This window comes from Petaurus breviceps, unplaced genomic scaffold, assembly GCF_028583685.1.
Source record: "Petaurus breviceps papuanus isolate PSGF00001 unplaced genomic scaffold, PetGlider_PUasm1.0 91133, whole genome shotgun sequence".
NCBI lineage: Eukaryota > Metazoa > Chordata > Mammalia > Diprotodontia > Petauridae > Petaurus > Petaurus breviceps.
In genome coordinates, this window is record NW_027187419.1 from 42,847,071 (window position 1) to 42,868,177 (window position 21,107).

A 21,107-nucleotide genomic window follows, 5' to 3' on the forward strand; every position below is an offset into this window, starting at 1 on the left:
TCTTCTTCTTCTTCTTCTTCTTCTTCTTCTTCTTCTTCTTCTTCTTCTTCTTCTTCTTCTTCTTCTTCTTCCTTCCTTCCTTCCTTCCTTCCTCCTACTCCTCCTTCTCCTAGTACTACTTCTCCTCCTCCTCCTCTTCATCTTCCTCCTCTTTCTGCATTCTAACAATCTTTAAAAAATATATCTAACTAAAGTTCTGGCTCCATGGTATCAGGAAAGTCCCTTATGGTACTGAAGGTCAAAGATATACTAACCTTCCTGGTACCTCAGTGCTCCTTCTAATATCACTAAGATCATTGCATTCTACTCCTATGACTTGCTCCTGCCCTTTAATACAGTTGTTAGAGTTTTCTTCATGTTTGTCTTGTGTCTTTGCAGTATAGCCAATAGGAGTGGTTCTGATAGGGTGGGGTGGTGGAAAAGTTATAGCTTCCAAATATAGTGAAATTTAATGTGTTTATAAAATATATATCTTGTTCTTTACATTTGTGGACACTGGTTTTCAAAGCATTTTGGAATAATTATCTAAATGGGGTTTTTTGTTTATTTTTTTTTTTACAACAAGCCTATGAGATAACTCTGCCCAAGATAGATACCAGCATTCCCACTTTAGTGAAGCAGTCATTCAGACATAGAGGGCTTAAGTGACTTGGCCAGGATTAAAATGCTTGATAAAAGTGCTTTTTTATTTGACTTGTTGACTTGAGGAAATTTTTGTCCCACCTTCTTCAAGAAAGCAAAATGCAAAATGTATGTTATTTAAATAATAAGGATGTGACTGAAAGGTATACCCAAGGAACTGTCTACTGAATATGGGCCTCTTTAATTTATTCTAGGACAGGTTGAGTGAAGCCATTCTTCTCTCAGGGAATCTTGGCTACCATTACTCCATAGCTGTTCCTGACTTCAGGCTCATTCCTGAAACTTCTGGTTAATAGCATGATGTCTATAGGGAAGGAAACTTAGATCCCTTTACCTCACCCTTCCCCCTAACAAACTTACCATAGAGTCAGCATCCTTATCCCTCCCCCACACACTGAGGCTCTATCTGCACAGAGATTACTGAACCATCCAGATGGGTCACCTATAAGGATCAAATTCAGTGAATATTTCCTGAGAAATAACTGATTTCCCAGGCAAGTAGAATAATTCTGAATTACTAGCTTGAGGCTAATTTTTACTCAGTTTGTCAGAGAGACAGGTTCTTAATGTCCTACTACAGAGCAGACTTCAACTATGTCATAGTTAATATATAATAGTAAATAAAAAGATCATGTCTCTGTTGGTTGACTCCAGTTGACTACAATTGAGTATATTGATCATATTTATAGCCTAGATCCTAGAGATATTATCATACATTCTTCTGAACACAGAGAAAAGTATGATCTAAAAATATCAATATTTCTTTTTTTTTAATTTTTAATGTATACTTTGTTTGTTTTCTGGAGGGGGAAAGGTAGGGCAATTGTATTTAAGTAACTTGCCCAAGGTCACACGGCTAATAAGTGTTAAGTGTCTGAGGTCAGATTTGAACTCAGCTCCTCCTGACTCCAGGGCCAGTACTCTATTCACTGCACCACCTAGCCGCCCCAAAAATATCAATATTTCTTTGAGTACTTGGGCTAACAGGTCAAAATAACTACCCAATACCAATAAAAAGCATTAAGACTAAACCAAACCCTATTTCTTTTTTTCCTTCTCACTATATGAAAATTTATTCAAAATAATCCCATTTAAAAAAATAATTTATGGGCAGGTAAGATATTTCCTTTTTTAAGCTTAAAACACTGAATTTAAGAAAAAAATTTCCATATGCAGTTTGATGGTATGGTGATTTTAAAACGTCTGAACCATAATACAAGGACTCAACTACTGGCAATAAGTGTTTTTAAAGATAGTCTTTAAAAAATGGTTATTATCCAAATTATTTCCTCTAAAGTGAAAATTCCAAGCTCTCCTATCAGTATACTGATTATTCTTAGAACTTAGACCAAAGTTGACACTACTTCACCTTCAATTTTTAAGCTATTCCAACATTAACTAGTTTTCTTGTACAAACAATTAAAAGGTGATTTTTTTTTAGTAAGACCTTTTTCTTCTTTTGGAGTATCTTTTTTTTAAGGAGTATTAATCACTGACATTTATGTAGCACTTTAAAATTACAAAGTATGGTACATGAGTTAACTTCTTTGAGCCTCCGAATAAACTTATGAGGTAAGCACTGTGGATATTTTTTAGCCTCATTTACAGATGAAGAAACTGAAGCTCAGGGACCTTGAGTAAAAAATTTTCCCTATAGTCATACAGCTAGTGTCACAGGTGGAATTCCAATCCTGGTCTTTCCTGACTCAAAGTTGTATGCTCTACTGAGGGAATTGTTGAGGGAGGCACATCTTTTTTTTTTTTTTTTGGTAGAGAATTTTTATCTCAGTACACACAATTATGCAAATCTCTATCCACACAAGGCTATTATGAGTTCAGAGTATGCTTTTTTTGCTCTTACCCAGAATCCTTTAAGATGATATGTGATGAGTGCCTATGGAGTTGAGGTTAAACCAGAAACCTTTCTTGGTTTGGGTTGGAAGAAGCAAGAAGACCACAAGGTTCCTTTGTTGACATTTGACTCCCACAATCTTCTCTGGGGGTGAATAGAATTGACTTTGGAAATCCAGGTTCCCTTATCAGTTACCATACCCACTGTGAATGCAATGGATTTAAATCATGAAGAAAAGAGAGACTGAAGAAGGATAATGTGATCTTTTTTTTACTTTGGAGAATGGAACCTGAAGTAGATAGATAAAACATAAGGAATTGGAAAATGGAGGCTTGGAAAGTTTCTTAGTACACCGTTGGGCATCTCTTCAAACTCCTCTCTTCGTAGGCATGTCAGCCCCTCATTTACCAAAAATTCTTGGTGTAGCAGAGATCAAGCCTCCTTACCAGTGTATGAACCCATGACCTTGAGTTTTAAAGGCAAACATGCTTCCTATTGAGTTAGCCTCATACCTGCAGGAGCCTCCAAGATGAAAAACTAAATGCCCTTTGTAAAGTAACCAGATCAGTCCTAAGCCCCTGGGAACTTTCAGTGGTTTCAGCTGGGTTTTCCTGTTCAAATATCTTGCCTGAGATTGACAAAGAAAATATCTCCACGTAATCCTGCTGAGATGTTTTCATTGGAAGTCCAAGGCAGGACTTGTTCACAAAGTATCTGCTTTTTCTATAGGCTTATGCAGAGAGACAGGGCCTGCCACAGTGCCAGACGACTTGGGTTTGGCACTGAAGTCAAACAGGGACACTGGCCAACCCAGTGGGGCGGCCTCTTTGAGTGTCGCTGCCAACTGGGAGACCAGTTGGGGACCGGAGATTGAGTCCAAGCTTCAAGGAGATGATGGTGGGGGCCTCCTCAAAGAAAGATCAATGCCTGGCTTTCTTCTTCTCAAACCAGGACTGCCTTTGGCTCCTTTCTACCTCCCTAGTGGAAGGTGCATCAAGGAGTAATGGTATCATCGTATAGGCATAAGGAGGAATGGCTTAAATTAGAGAAATTCAGAAACTCTGGAACTAAATCGCAGACCCATACAGTTTTAAAGCTGGAAGGGATGTCAACAAAATGGGCTTGTCAGAAGACATTTGGTGAAAACACTTTGTGATAGCTTAGAATTCAAAATGTCAGAGTCTAGAGGGACCTCAGAGACCATCCAGTCCAATCCATGATTTTGAAGATGAGGAAGCCAGAGGAGTTTGGTGACTTCCCCAGGGTTACATAGCTAGTCAGTAGTAGAGACAAGCCTAGAACTCTGTTTTCCTGACTTGTATTACAATGGTCTCTGCTTTTGGATTTTGGATGGGCAAATACACTGCATTGTAATTATCCTTCTTGGATTTCTTGTGCAGCTACTAGCACAATGTCTTTAACATAGTAAGTCCTTAATAAATGTTTGTTGAGTTGCATATCACTGTGGTTGGTGTTATGCAGGAAACAAAATACCTGATACACAATTCCTGCTGCCAAATCTTGAAGGGGGAGACAAGAAATAATAATAATAATGATAACTCCTATTTATATATTTTATATTTATTATTTTGCAAAGTGTTTTCCTTACAAAAACCTTGGAGGTAAGAAATATATTCTCATCCCAATTTTACATATGGGAGACAATGAAACTCAAAGGGGTTGAATGACCAGTCAAGGGTCATATAGCTAGTAAATATTGGTGCCAAGACTCAAACCAAAAACTTGGTTTCAAGATCAGCATTCTTTTGGGAAGTAGCTAGATAACACAATGGATAGAATTCTGGGAGACCTGAGATCTAATTCTGCCTCAGATACTTAACTAACTGTGTGACCCTGGGCAAGTCATTTAACCTGTCTGCCTCAGTTTTCTTATCTGCAAAGGAAGGATAATGCAAATACCCATTTCCCAGAGTTGCTGTGAGGATAAAATGAGATAATATTTATAAAGTTCTTTGTAAACCTTAAAGTGCTGTGTAAATGCTAGTTGTCATCATCACCATCATTACTACCACATATGGCCTTTTAGAAAAAATAAATTATATTAAATGTCAAAAAGCTATATTTGATTAATTCAATGCAATGAATTCAATGTATTTCAACAAACATTTATCAAGGACTTACTGTGTTAATGGCATTGTGCTAGACACTACATTAAATGACAAAGATTTGGTATAAATATTAAGGATGAAAAATATTTAAAGGAGGGAGAAATCACTTAAAGGCTAGAGTGTCCAAGAAATATTTTAATGGAGAATGTGAGACATGAGTTGGTCTCCAAAGTATGTCTATGAGCAGAGGGCATAAGGATGCACATTCCAGATCTGGAAATAACACGGGTAAAAGTCTTAAGGGGTTTGTTCCATTGTTTTAATCTGAAAGTCTCATAGTCATTGCAAAATTCTGGGGATAACCTGGCAACTTATGTTGAAAATTTATCTAAAGAAACAAAAGTATTGCTCATTTGCACAGGTGAGGAGAAAGTTAATAGTTATAGTGACCAAAAGAAGAAAATGAATGAAAAGAAATTAATCAAATAATAGATGGAGATAGAGGGAAGGAGAAGAAAGAAAAGGAAATAAGGGAAAAGAGGAGACTGAAGAATGGAAGGAGGGATATGGAACAGGAAATTGGGAGGAGGAGAAGAAAAGAAAATTGAACTGAGACAGACAACTAGATGTCCAGAAAGACTCTTGATGTATTGATGTGTTTAAGGATCTGCTATTCCATATTTCCATCCTTGGGATAGTTCCAACTCTTGAAAAAAAAAAGCTTGTATAACCTCTGATTATAAAAGTTATCCACCTAACATAGGAGGATTCCTTCAGATGAGGTAGTTCAAGACTACTACCTCCAAGGTCAGAATGAGCCCATAATTTGTTATGAAGAAATCATTGAGCCCAGTCCCTGGGCCTGACTCATGCAAGTGAGTTATACATTAGAGATGGGGCAATGAATAGAACTTTGTTTTCCCCTCATCCCAGGTCCCAGTGTTAAAAATAACCTGGTGTCTCATAGCTTCTACCCCTACTTGTCCACTGAGTTTAAATGTCATTCAATGACTGTCCATGGGCATGCCTGTGGCACAGTGGAATCTCCTATGCTGTGGGCAAGTGGAATCCACTTGCTCTCAGGCTGGCTCTGTTTCTGGAAGGCCATTCTATTGAAAGGGTGCTGCTCCTTGGCTCACAGCTGGAATGATTGGATTGAAGGAGCCGCCCTGTGTATGTTTCCTCATGGGCTTCCTGTGATTATGAGGGCACAAGTTGCCATGGAAACTGTCAGAGGAGGAAATTGCCGGATAAGATCATTGCCTCTGAGAATAGGACCCAGAGTGGATGGGGGTGGGAGAGTGGAGAGAATGGTCAGTGGTTTGGCTGTTCAAATTCAACCATGTAACGATCATTGGCCAGAGCAATGAGGATGGGAGGGTCTGGGAATGAGTGGGGAGGTTAGAAAGAATTTAACAAAGCTTAATCCAAAAATCTCAGAGACATATTGATGGGACTGGAAATTTCAAGGTAGTGAAGCAGGCTCAGGTGACCATGTTTTGAATTTGAGACAGGTTGGTTTATGAACAAACAAACAAATAATCAAAGCTCTGAACAGAAGTCTCTGTCTTCTATAATAACAGACCTAAGTGGAAAAAATATGTATAATAAATTAGGTACCTCCTTCACTGCCCTATTTCTACTTTTAGATTCCCCAGGTTGCCCTGAAAATCCAACTTTGTTCTTCAAACCTTAACAGTCTAGACACTCATTGACCCTCACATAGCATCAATATGATGAGTATGCTTAATTGTCAATCAGTCACTTGACATGAGAAAAGTATTAGCCAATAGGCTAACTATAAAAGAAATTATATACCTATATCTATTTCTATCACATCTACTTCTGTCTATATGTAATCTATGTTTATATACCTATTTCTGTCTATTTGTCTAAACCTACAGTCTATGTCTATGCTTATATCTACTTCTATATCTAATCTATGTCTGTCTATATCTGTATTTACATCTAATTTATATCTACATACCTATATCTATATATATAAACTATGTATATGTGTATATATATGTGTATAGCTACACATATAGATGTATATACACACATAGATGCATAATCTACATTTACAGGTCATTCTAAAAGTCTTGGTGCAATTCAAACTATTGAAAACAAGTGAAAGCTACATGTAAGACTTCTGGGAGACCCTGTGTAAATATAGACGTACACACACATTTCAATATATGTCTTTCTATATGTATATGATAAAATGTGTACATTTTTCAAGGAATTTTAGTAAATGAGGACTGTCCTTTTAGTATTTTTGTTTTGTTTTGTTTTGTTTTGCCTAATTTCTTCTCTTGCTGTTTCAAGGTTATGAAGTCAATATCATCATTTCAATTGTGAGGGATAATTTGCAGTGAAGTTTCCCCCTTCTGAAAAATCAAATCTAGAGTGACTTCAGCATCCACTAGGCCTAAGTTTAGAAGTCACCTGACCTTACAGGAATCTGGGACTTAGAGCAACGGAGACCCTCCCCAGTGCCACCTCAGCACAAGATATACCAAATAAGGATAAAACTGCCTTCCTGGCCTTGCATTGGACACCCACATGTTTCCGTGTCCTTTGTCTCCAAGACAGATTCCCGCACTTAGGTTGTGGGCCGGCCTCCCCACCAATGAGAGTGAAGGCCAATTGGGGGATTGGGGCTTCTGCATTAGAAGGTTTTATAACCATGGGCTTGCTTCTGCCTGTTGCTCTCTCCCTGGCAGATGCCATTTGAGCAACAGGGGCAGAGTCCTTTCTCATGAGAAAGAATAAAGACTTTTTTCTGATCTCAGACTCAGACTCTGAACTCTTATCCCACACACAATGGCACAGGGATCTATCAATTCCTTCTAACTTCCTAAGGGAGGTGAGAGGTTAGATTAGGGGTGGGGAACCTGTAGACTTGAGGCCACATGTAGCCCTCTAGGTCCTTAAGTGCAACCCCTTGACTGAATCCAAACTTCACAGAACAAATCCCTTTAATAAAAGGATAGACAAAGGCAGTGATAGAACCTGAACTTGGAACTCAGGAGACCTGGGCTTGGATCCTGCTCCAGCACTTGTTAGTGGTGTGACATAGGACAAGTCATTTCATTTGTGAAATGAGGTCCATAATATTTTCACTCCAAAGCTCACAGGATTGGTTATAAAGCTCACAAGACTCAATAAATGTGAGTCACTATTATAATTATGGCCTCCATTTTATAGAAAAGGAAACTGAAGCCACTAATCAATAAGCATTTATTTAGCACTTTTCTGTGCATCAGGCACTATGTTAAATGCTGGGATACAAAGAAAAAAGTCAAGCCTTCCCTCTCAAGGAGTTTATATGTACATGTAACATGTATGTGCATATGTGTGCGTGCATGTGTGTGCTCGTATCCATGTACATGCTTGTATGTGTGTGCATGTATATGAATATATACATATACAACTATATATGCTTGTGCATAGACTATATTATACTATAATTAATAATATACATTGAAGCAATAATCAATATATTATATACCATGATATATAATATATAAATAAATATCACCATATTATTTATATGTTAATATAAACATGTCATTAATATGGCATTTAAATGATATATTCATGGTGTGTATATATAGCATGGAGAGAGAGAGAGAGAGAGAGAGAGAGAGAGAGAGCAATTTTGGTGGAAGACACCAGCAATTTGATCCTGAAAGGTTTTGTAAAGAAGATAACACTTGTTGTTGTGTTTGTCCTTTGTTTTCGAAGAGGACAAAGGCATAAGGGAAATGATGACATGACTTGAAGTTGACTTTGATTTGAGTGAGGGAGGCCTGTGCAAGGTCACCAGCCTCACTTTTTCCTACAGAGCCACCTGGGTCCAGTGGCCAGATATTCATCAGGATGATTGGAGATGACCCAAGATGCAATGAGAGACCCTGAACCTTTTAGGCTAAGGCCTTTTCAGGCACTCACTTAGAGTGAGGTAACTTCCCATTCAGTGAATAGGCCTCTTTAAGAAGTGAGTCAAGGGATGGCCGCTTTACTTAGGAAAAAAGAAAAAAAAAATCAAACTGGAAGGGGAAGAATTCAGGGTTACTGTTCCAAAGAGAAACAGTTACCATACACATTCACTCTAATCCTGCAGGGCCCAAAATATAGCCATTAAGTGAAGCTTGGGCAGGGGTCTATTGTCCAATTGATGAGCTTCAGAATTGAACCTTGAAGGGAGATAGGGGTTCTAAGAAGTAGAGGTAGATGCAAGGAGGGAATGCATTCTAGTCCTGAGAGACAGTTATATACTGATATTTGAAATTCATTGTCCTCTCTTTTCTCCAGCAACTTCTGAGGTATCTCCCTAGAAGACCAAGAGACTGGGAAGGGGGACTGACTCCTAATGTCAGAAGGCAAAGAAATCTGTATGACAGAGCTTTGCCCATTCTTCTTCTTCCTTTTCCTTCTCCTTCTCTTCCTCCTCCTCCTCCTGGCAGCTAGCTGATGCAGTGGATAGAGGGCCAGGACTGAAGGCAGGAAGACCTGAGTTCAAATTTGGCCTCAGACAGTTATTAGCTTTGCAAACCCCTAACTGCTATTTGTCTTAGTTTCCTTGTTTGTAAATTGGAGACAATATTGGGGGGGGGTTGTAAAGATCAAATGAGATAATAATTGTAAAGTGTTTAGCACAATACCTGGTTCATAGTAAGAACTATATAAATTTTAGCTATTATAATTTTATCTCCATATTCCCTGGGAAAGGGGAGCTTGCATAATGGTCTCAGGACTGTACGAAAAGAGAAAGTGAAACACACTGTAAAGTTTTCCCCTCTGGGGGTTCAGGCTAACCTTTCAGCCCTTGCCTGTTAGTTTCCATATTCAGCTTCTTTTTATTTTATTTTTTTTGTAAGTAAAGTCACTTTGTAGGAGGAGAATTCAACTTTGATCTTTAGAGATGCCCTTTAAATGTGGTTATGGTCAGAAAAGTGACTGTGAAAACTCAAAGTCAACAACCAAGGTAAATACCCATGGGAGACCTGGAGCAAAGCCTAACAGGAGACCTGTGATTAACAAAAGGGTTATAGCTCTGGATTCTGTTACAATGCATGTCTCTCTCCAGTTTTTATGGTGGTCTGAGACCCTCTTCTCTACACTCATTCATGCTCTTCCCCCTAATTTATTAAACCCCATTAAATAAAGTACTTTCATCTGCAAGGAATTCTGATTGCATCTTCCAGGAACTCAGCCATCTGCCTCTCACAGGGTTATCCAGTGCAGAAGCCCTCTCTGTGAGTTAAGGTTTAAGTGACCTGGGAAGAAAATGTTGAATTAATTGTGTTTAGAAATCAGTCAGGGGCTAAGGACTCAGTGATAGGCTTAGCTATACAACCCCAGCTCAGCATCAGAGGAAGCAAAATTTAAAAATGATTATTCTCTCTCACTGATCAAAATCTAATCAGCCTTTGTTTTAAAGCCTAGAAATAAATTAGGCAGTTTTTCATAACCCATTTCCATTAATGTACTCTTCTGCAGTTGTATAGTGGGTGGAAGGGTGACCATGTGCCAAGTTCTGATAGGTCCTTCCAGGCTGGAAAAGGCTTTGAATGAAAGTCTGGTGATGAATCAGATGTCTGTCATCCAAGGACCAGGTTGTCCTGAAGGTAATGAATTTTTTCCTCTATAACTAAATTATAGCATTTTCAGTCTGTGATAATGGAAGGCATACCCACCAGATCCTTGTTGTATTGATGAAGTATTTCTGAATCATAGAATCTCAGAGTTATAAAGGATATAAAGGTCTTCTAATCCAGGAAGATTCATTTTCCTCATATGTAAATAAATTAGATGAACTAGTAAACTCTAGCAACCTCTTTATATTTATTTGTATGCATGTCATATCACAGTACCTGGAATATAGTAGGTGTTTAATCAATGCTATTTGACTGATATCCTTTATACTAGACTGCAGATTCCTTTGGATCAAAGTGAGCATTTATTGACCTTTGTATCTACCTTAGCACCTAGGATGGTGCCTCCTTGACCCATAGCAGCAGCTCAAGGAGTTGCTGAAATTGAACCATACAGCCTTTTTAACCCCATAGTTCCAGAAGACAGGACGTAGCTCAGCGACTTGGACATGGCAGGTGCTAAATACATGTCTGCTCATTGGCTGATATTTTCTACCTTCTTTCTTGCTTACCTTGCAATTAAATAGGTAAGAAGAAAGGGATATGGCGGCTAGATGGCACCGTCAGTAGAGCACCAGCCCTGGAGTCAGGAGGACCTGAGTTCAAATCCAGCCTCAGACACTTAACACTTACTAGCCATGTGACCTTGGGCAAGTCACTTAACCCCAATTGTCCTTCCCTCTCCCCTCCAAAAAACAACAAAAAAAGAAGATTGATGATGATGATGATGATGATGATGATGATACCCAGTATATCTTATATATTTCACATCCTGTTACTTTTCCCACCTGCCCTCTGCTGGAGATACTAATGAGCAGACAAATGGATAAATAGCTAACTATAGGAAGAAGGAGAAGGGGAGCTAAGCAGCAATTATAATCCCTACGATTAATCACTCCTTCTGGATAGTTGAGGAATCAGTGAAGTGTTGGGTCTACTGTCTCAGTTCTGTTCCACTCCCCTAATTCCTCTACTGCCATAAAAACAAAAACAATAACAACAAAATCCCCCAACAAACAAAAAACCCACATCTCTATACTTTGGTTAAAGAATTTGCTTGTTTCCAGAGACCTGGGCTTAAGGGCAGGCAATTCCTCCCTAAAGACTAGCATGCATCTGACAGCACTTCTCAGAATACAAGAGAGGGAGCTTCGTGTCATTACTAAAAGAATGTGATAAAAGCCAAAACCAGCATGCTTCCCTGGGGCAACCTTGTTAAAGTATGAACCAGATCTTTAGACTCAAGACCCAGGGTCTCCTGTCTGATCAAGCCAGGCCCCACCATCAGGAAGGAGCAGTGAATAGTTTGCTGGCTTCATTGCCTCTTGCACTGGTGACCTTGGCCACCTTGACCACCAGCAAAGCCTGTGAAGTGCCAGTTTTCTTTATGCATAAGACTTCAAGACTGGTGAGGATGATGGAGCAGTATAGATGAATGAACCTTTCCTAAGGAAAATGCAGTGGCTCTCTTTTTCTAACATGTTCCCAGTGCAGGAATTCAAAATGCTGCCCTTATTGAGAGGGCATATGTGCCCTAAAAGGGTAGATTTTGGACATTCTTTTCTCTTTGTCCATCCCCCCATGACTAAGGTTGCCTTTACAACTCTGGTTTTAATAAGCAAGTGAAGATTCAATCACTTCTTGATGAGAATATGTAGATATTCTTGGGGATTGCCCCAAGACTATTTTTCTTCCATAAGCCAGAAAATTTAAAAATCATAGCATTGGAAGGGAATTTAAAAGTCATACAGTCCATGTGGAAAAGCATTCTGTAGTCTGAAGAGTTCTTGACTTGGAGTCAGGAAGGTATGGGTTCCAATCCTATCTAGGATACCAGCTGTTCAACCATCACCAGTTAAGACCACTTAACCTTTCTAAGCCTCATACAACTCACTATATGCTCTAGATGAGGTTTCATCAGAGGAACAGTCTAACTTTCCACCTCTCCTCCACAGGAATCCCCTCTGCAACATTCCAAGAAAAAGTCATCTAGCCTCTTTCAATAGTTACCATGGTGGGGAGCTGTAGCAGCAAGCACCCCAAGCGTCCTCAGGGTTTGCAGCTACCACAGGTTCTTGGATCTGCTTTGTTAAAGGAAAGCAACTCAAAATGGGTTAACAAGCTTACTTTAATCAGTCAGACATATATCGTTTACCTTGTTCAGGAGAAAAGGTCAGCACCCTGAACCTCAAAGTATACAGGCATAATTATCAAGACAGAAACATCAAGTAGACAGATTTCCAAACTGTCCAACCATTACATCCATACCCAGTCAACATCTGGGTTTCCACATTCTGGGTTTTTCAAAGCCTGGGGACTCTCAACATCGGCTTCCCAGAATTCAGATCAAATCACAGAACACTTCTCAAAGTGAGTCCCAAAACAAAGCTACACATCAGGGCTTATATAGCCTTCTCCTGGCTCAGAGAATGTAACAACCTTATTGACCCACTGGCCAATCAAAAAGTATCTACTGAAAAACAAGCCTCCCTCCCCAGGCTTCTGGTGCACTTTAGCCTATGGGCAGGGAAGATCTTTAAAATTTACATTCGCATTACAGGAGCTAGCTAGCTAACAACACAATTCTACTTTGGGGCAGAACCAATTGTTACAAAGTCATAGAAGTTTAGCCAGTATTTGTAATTTGTAGCCATTGGCGAATCTAATCCCTCTCCCAAACAGATGACAGCCCTCCAGATACTTGAAGATATAGTTCCAACACTAAGCAAACATGGATAAAGTGCCTACTATGTGCAAGGGACTGTACTACTTGGGAAATGGAGAGGAGTCAGGAATGGAGCACCCTAAATACCTCGGAGCTTTCCATCTTATTACCCATTTACAGTACATGGCTGGTCTACCCCATCCCCTAGTCAGACATGTCTGTGATGGAATTCTTTATGCAAGTAGCTGCTGGTAATCTGCACTAATTTATATCCACCATACATCTGTTCATTGTCCTTTGAGTTACATGTATTTTTGAATCTTCTGAGATAGAGGTATCCCATGATTCACTGTGTGATATGTAATGTGGCAGCTAACATTTACATAATACTTTAAGGTTTTATAAAGAGCTCTACATGTCTGATACTCTGTGCAGTGGTTATTATGACCACAACTACTAGGGCTACTACACCTAGCTAGCATTTATATAACACTAAGGTTTGCAAAACATTTTACAAATATTATCTTATTTTTGTCTTTCAAAACAGCTTGGGAAAGTAGGCAGATAGAGGTTAAGTAACTTGCCCAAGGTCACAGATGTAGTGAATATCTTAAGTAGGGTTTGAATTCTTGTCTTCCTGATTCCTAGTCTTGTGCTCTCGCCACTGAGATACCTAGCTCCTCCCCCTTTTATTTACAGCTGGTAAAACTGAAACTGAGATTTCCCCAAGGTCACACCATTAATAAGTGTCTGAGGCAGAATTCAAACACATTTCTTCCTGACTCTAAGTCTTACTCTTTATCCACTATACCAACTACCTGCCTAGGATAACAGTGATGTTAAAGAGATGGTCTTTTGTGGCAGCAAACAATTTGGAATCATAGAAGGTTTGCATAATTTCCCAAAGGTGAGTACAGCATGGTGTGGCACAAAAAATACTGGATTTGAAATTACAGGATCTGGATTCAAAGTCTTGCTCTGTTACTTATTGGCTGTGTGACCCTATTAGAGTCACTTAATCCTGTTTACCTCAATTCCTCCTCTATAAAATGAGCTGGAGAAGGAAATGGCAAACCGCTCCAGTATCTCTGCCAAGAAAACCCCAAATGGGGTCACAAAGAATCAAGCATGACTTAAATGACTGAACAATCCATTAATATTTCCAGTGTGAATGATTAGATCAACTTCTGTGCATCACTGTGGACTTAACTGAGCAAGTTTAGTGGTATTTTAGGTATAATGCAACTTGCATGGTGTCTTCTGATGTCATCCCCAGAAAATTCTTTTATTTAAACTTTTGCATGACTCTGGTCAATTCTGTGGGTGAATATCTCCTTGTTTTAAAATCAATTGATGTTAGTATTTGTGAGTCATTGAAAAGTTTACTCCATAGTCATACCTGTCATGGGGTCTTGTTTAATGTAGTTTTTGTAGAAGGTACCTCATTTGAGAAGTTCTAGGATTGAATTTTGTACTCCTGAATCAAATGCATTAAAAAATAAACTCAATAAACCATATGGACATCAGATCTTAAGCTTTCCATACTTCTTAGTCAAATGTGGACTGATAGAAAATGATCTGCAAGAGTCTGTTGTTCTATTCTTGCATTTATATCAAGGGTATCCTTGATATCTGCATATACCATTCTCATAAACACTCTATAGAGATAATATGGAACAATAGTTGCCAATACCATCTCAGTTACCTTTTACTTTGGGGAGAAGAAGACAATCTATGATTTTTACTGTTGTTTGAAAAGCCTCCCATCTTTAAGATATTTTGAAAATTAATCTCTGATGGGCGGCCAGGAGGCTCAGTGAGTAAGAGCACCAGCTTCAGTGTTGGGATGACCTGGAGATTGAATCCCGGGCTCAGACACTCAGCACCACACCCAGAAATAACTGGCTGTGTAACCTTGAGCAAGTTACTTAACCCCAATTGCTTATAATAAAAAAAAGAAAAGAAAATTAATCTCTGAGTACCTCTAAAATCATGTTACCTCCAGCATGGATTTCTTTCACCAAATCAATTCACATTTTCTGATTTGATTTTATACAGTTCATTGTTTCTTTCTCAAATAGGACATGTGGTATGGAAGTGGTAGAGTCCAAGAATGGTACTTCTGCTGTTGTTGCTGATAGAAATAGCTCACTATAAAAGCACTGGTAGATCTGTTTTATATTGTATCTGTTTGTAGTCTTTCCAGTTTCATCCACAAATATTCTCAGGATCATTTGCCTTACCTGAATCCAGCACCAAGCTTTCTACAAAATCATTTCATTATTTTGTGAGATGATAAAGCTCATAATTTTCCATTATTTTCTTCTGTTATGTATTATAAGTGAGTTTATACTCTAAATTTAAAACCTCATCATAGCAACTATTTAACATCAGTCAGATTTTTATAAGAAATGGTGATAGATTTAATATCTTTACTTTTATCCATTTCCCATTTTTTACAATAGAGTATTCAAACAGGTTGGTTTGGAGCAACTATATGTCATTGAATACCAAGAAATATATTTATTTAGTTTGGAGGACCTTGTCGAAGTCCTTCATTAGATATTCTCTCTTTAATCTTTTGCTATAGACATCAGCACATAAGCTACAATTATCTTTGTGGTGGTTTCTCAGTTTGTGCTTATCATAAGCTCTATGAGGGGAATTTATCAATTATGTTATAAAATAATGCTTTTTTTGCATTTTGGCACATAATGAAATCACCTTAATTAATTCTTTTATTCACCTCTCTAAGAAGTGTCTGTGATCTGTCCACCTGTTTATTGGCAATATTTTTGTGCCTATTATTTCATTTATATTGAAAAGATGGAAATGATTCTGTTCTACCAGCACTGTATCAACTTTTTGGCCATAGGCCAAAGATTAAGAGTGCTAACAGGTAAATTATTTTTGGAGGTGGTTTGCCACAGTCACTGTGGAGTTGGAAGAGAGGTCATAGGAATTATGGCATTTTTTTTGGTCCATTTCACGTATCATTATGACCACTGAAATTAATAATCTTATTGAAGCCAACATTTTGGTGTTGAGACTATATGTATTTATGTGGACTATTCCTTCAACAGCAGGCATGATTTATTTCTAGCAACACTTGGTAAAATCTTACCATTTTTAGTAGAGGCTATCAAAACTTTTGCCCCTGTCATAGTCTCTAAGAACCCAAGATTACCTCCTTGCCACCTTGAAGTATTAGGACAGGACTATTGTAGGAAAAGTTGTCATGCATAGGTCCCCCTAACATGGCAGGTAGAGCTGATTGCATTATTCCAGATGTGGCCTGAATAGTACAGAATATAGCAGAACTATAAATCCCTTTGCTCTTGATGCTGTACTTTTATTAATATAGTCTATTGTCATATAACTTATTTTTGGCAACCACATACCATGCATATGGAAATTGCACTCCTCTCATCTTTTTTATATGATTTGCATTCTAGTCATGTCCATCATGTACTTGTACAATTGAGTTTTTTTTAACCTAAGGGCAGGATGTTACATTTATCTCTCTTAAATTTATTGTTGTTAGTTTCAGCCCATTCATCCAATCTATACAAAGATGAGCTTTCTGCCTTGCCTTCTCCAACTGTTGCATGTACAACCAATTAATATTAGTGTTAACAAAAAAAAGGTGGGGGAGAGTAATTGGGATCCTGTTTAAAAACACCCTAAACTAGTAATGAGAATTCATTTTAAAATAAACAATAATTGTTTAATGCTTGTAGACATTCATTCACTCAACAGCCATGTAGTGAACAGCCTTTGCATTCATAGCACCTGAATAGGTGTCAACTCTTAGGTATTTCTGAATTCTCTTCTATTTGATTTTATCTCTTTGATGATCTGCTAGCATGTGGGGACTGTGTTAGTATAATAAAGAGGAATACAAATGGGTAGAATTAGCAGTAGAGTTCATCTTCTGAATTCCAATCTGGTGCTCCTTTCATTGTGCCACAACAACCTCCTTTATAAATGTGTAGAGCTCTTAACAGAATTGGGGATATTTGGAAGAGGAGCGGGTTATTTCATTAAGAGATAATGAGTTCTGTTTTGGATATACTGTTTTAGATTCCTAGAGGACATCAAAATGGAAATGTCCAACAGGTATATAGTGATGTAGCTCAAGAGAGAATTTAGTACTAGATAGAAAGAGAGAGAGAGAGACAGAGAGACAGAAAGAGAGAGAGAGATAATCCAGGCATGAGTGGGAATTGGGAGGAAGGGACAGTTTACAAGAAACTTGCTGTGTTTCCATAAAATTTTAAGTATATTCTTGCCGCAGTATTTGACCAATGAAAATAGCACATAAATGAGGGTCTCTTTGTCTCAGGCCAAAATCTTGGAGTGAATTTTCATAAGTAGTCATTCTTTCTCTTTTTTAAGGCTCTATATTTCACATGTGATATAACAATAGTATTTTATATGACATAAAGTATATAAACTGTGTGTCCCTTTCCCCATAGATGACACACAGCTTTCAATATCTTGAATTGAAGGGGCTGTTATGCAAGCTCATCTTTATAATGACCAAAAACCATTTATAATGAGGTGTAACACTATAAAACCAGAATTACACTGAACCAGTCCTATCTTTCTGGTAGTTTACATTCTGTCAAACATACTGACATGGAATCATAAGCCAATACCTAGACCATATAGCAAAGTCTTTGCATCACATGCATATTAGAGCAAAGTTTAATTTTTAGGGAAGTGGCCATAGGACTGTGCATTCAGGATCAAGGGAACTACAGTTCTCTGCAGAATAAACCATAAGGGCATCTGGTGGGAAATAAAGAGTAGGACACTTTGGATCCAGAAACTAGAGACATTCACTCAGTTGGGGACAGTGAACCTTTTGGGTGTTGTGGTGATAACTTTGGAATTTCAACCTTAAACCCTTCACCCTTTGCCTTATCTATAATATCCAAGCCTTTTTGGTCCAGAAGCAGACTTCCTGGTGTGATTTCCTGTATTTCCTGCCTTGGTCCCAGCCGGAAACAACATGAGAACAGCCTTCCTGTTGGAAACAAGGATGCCGTGCTGGCATTAAGTACAGCATTGCAAGTGAGGTCAGCAGAGAGAGAGTGGAACAGAATTTGTAATCTGTTTTTTGGGGGGAGGAAGATATTCAAAGAAAGGGGATGAGTGAAATGAGGGTCACAGAACAAATTCAAAACTAAGAGGTGCTTTGATGTTCTTTATCTGTAGCCTTACATACTGTACTCTTTTAGTTTGTTACATAATGGGGGGAAACTATCGTCAGTCAGTGAATGGATGGAGAATGATTATTAATGATGGCCTAAAAGAATATACATTTTATGAATAAAAATTAATAATAGATTATAACCATGCCCAGCATTTACATAGTATTTTAAAGCTCAAGAAGTACTTTATGCACATTCTTTTATTCAATTCTCATAACAACCCAATGAAGCAAGTACTATAGATATTATCTTTCCCATTTTATGGATGAGGAAACTGAGACTCAAGAGAGGCTTAAGTGATTTGGCTAGTGCCACACAGACAGTAAGTGTTAGAATATGGATGAGTGCTTTTTCCCCCTTATTCGAAGGGAGTCTAAACTCAACTCTGAAGGATTGCAAGGACAAAGTGGATGATAAACACACACAAATTCCATTATCTTTTCTTTTTAAAAATAGCTTTATTCATGTTTTGTTTTTCCCCTACAAACATTTACATTACCACCCCCACTGCATGAGAGGTTTCTTATAACAAAGTAGAACAATCAAGCAAAACTAACAATAAGGTGATCTCATTCCACATCTGTCGTACCCCTACCACTCTGGAATCATGGATTGGGTGGTTGCTGTATCGATAGCATTTCATACTATTCAGGTTGTTTGGTTTCAAAGTTGTTTGTCCTTTACAGTATCGTTTTTCTGTAAATTATACTCTTAATTCTGCTCATTTCATTCTTCCTTACTTTATAAAAAGTCCTCAAAATGTTCATTTTTTATAGTACTATCTTCTAATATGTGGCATTTTTTTTGTTATATACATAGCCTGTTGCTTATGATGGGAATATATAATGAATACTGGGAGAACCTTATATAGTGGTAATGACAGTGATGGTTGTGATATTTGTCAGAACATAGAAAAGATAGTCCTACAGATTTCTGTGGCAAAATCACAAGTCAGCATTTATATCATGGCATATATAAATAATTATCCCACAATAATCTGTGAGGTAGATGGTATTTTAATTATCTCCATTTTATACACAGGGAAATGAACTTTCTGGAAAGTTAACTGTGTTACCAATAGTCACAGAGCTAGTAAGGAGAAGTGTCAGAACTCAAACCCAAGTTTCCAGATACTAAGCAAGAGCTAGTCTCTCACCAGAATCACCATAACAACATATTCATCATCCATTGCCCATCAGCAACCCAAGGAATGTCTCAAACTATGGGTCTAGGGCAGGGGAGGAGAACTTGCAACCTTGAGGCCACATGTGGCCCTCTAGGTCCTCAAGTGCAGTCCATTGACTGAATCCAAACTTCACAGAACAAATCCCCTTAATAAAAGGATCTGTCCTGTGAAACCTGTATTCAGTCAAAAGATCACATCCAAGGACCTAGAAGGCCACATGTAGCCTCAAGGCCTCAGGTTCGCCACCCCTGACCAACCCCTTTGCTTTATATGTGGAGAACTGAGGTTAAGAGACTAAGATAATACAGATAGTTTGTGGCAGACCCTGGATTCAAATCCAAGTCCCCTGACTCCAAATCCAGCACCTTTTCCACTGTACCAGACTGCTTCTCTAAAATTTGGAGGCCCACAGAGCTTGTGCAAGGTGATATAGGGAGTAAAGAGCAAAACCAAGCATTGGACCAAGGTCCTCTGATGCCAAGTCAAACATTCTTCCCACAATGCCAGGGACCATTTCATTGCTTGTGTCACTGACCTACAGGGGACACTCCAGGTGATGTCTTTCTCCTGTATCTCTCCTTTGTTCCTGTGGTAACCTCTATCTCTACCCTCCATCCCAAACTGACAAGAAAGCTACAGCATAATAATGACACTTTCTAGCTAAATTAGCAAATGTCTAGACCACAGGGAGATGATACCCTTCCCCACCCTCACCCCCCTCTTTGTCCAAGGCAGCCAAAAAAAGAACCCAACGTGTTTGCATAAGGATTAATGTGACCTAGGACCTGTGATTCAACCTGCACTTCCCCCAGAGGGGAAGAAAGCCCCAGGGCATCTGTGGAGCAGTTTGCCAGCTCAAATAGAAAGTGCAAAAGCCACCTCATGGCTGATTGATTAGTGACACTTACAAACTTTCTCTCTCCCCTCTCATGGTCTTCCAGGAGGCTCTGTCAGTGGTGAGCGACGACCAATCCCTCTTTGACTCCACATTTGGAGCAGCTCATCTCCCCAAGAACGACATGACCGCCTCTGGCAACCCTGACTATGGCCAGCCCCACAAAATCAACCCCCTCCCACCTCAGCAGGAGTGGATCAACCAGCCCGTAAGGGTCAATGTCAAGAGGGAATATGACCACATGAATGGATCCAGGTAGGAAAGCATGGACTACAGCTGCTGGTGGTTCCAGCTGCTGGGCTGGGAGAGAGAATACAGGGAGTGCAGGGCTGGGTCGCAGAACCTGATGGTGGAGGGAGGGGAGAGAAGAGAGGGAGGGGCCGAAAATATGAATGTGTGTTTGCCAGATGTTCTTCTGCTGAGGCATAAGGCCTCATTATTCACTTATGGTTTCTGTGGCAGGCAGGGCTCCAGTGCTAGGCAATTGGAAGTCTGGGTCAGTCCACAAAAGGCTGCTAAAATGAGGGGGCCAGCCCAGGGCACTGTGGGACTAGAGTCTGATGGTGCAGTTGAAGGGGTTCCTGCCATGTCTGGCTGAGCATGGGAGAGCTGCCAGCCTTCAAAAGTTCTGTCTTATGAAACAGTCTGCTCTTAGGACCATTAAATCAACAACTATTTATTAAGTATCTGCTATGTGCTAAACCCTGTGCGAGGCCCTGGGGATACAAAGACAGTGAATGAAATAATCCCTACTTGCAAGGAGCTGCTATTCACTGAGTAAGCAATCACCAAACACTTAAGTCAAGTCAAGTCAACAAGAATTTAAGTGCCGGCTATATTCCAGGAATTTACTTATATGCAGGCCACTATGCTGGACCCTGTGGTGAAAGAAAGAAAGAAAGTGAGAGAGAGGGAG

At 39.0% G+C, this 21,107-nt stretch overlaps 1 protein-coding gene across 6 annotated transcripts in view; it reads left to right on the forward strand.

The window, feature by feature from the left end:
• Positions 1-21,107, forward strand: part of FLI1 (Fli-1 proto-oncogene, ETS transcription factor) — a 166,066-nt gene that overhangs the window by 62,291 nt on the left and 82,668 nt on the right. For all 6 annotated transcript variants that reach the window (XM_069080333.1, XM_069080331.1, XM_069080329.1 and 3 more), the window contains exon 2: positions 20,238-20,446. In XM_069080333.1, coding sequence (XP_068936434.1) covers positions 20,316-20,446 — 131 coding nt within the window. In that variant the 5' untranslated portion in view covers positions 20,238-20,315. The remainder of the gene's footprint in view (positions 1-20,237; positions 20,447-21,107) is intronic.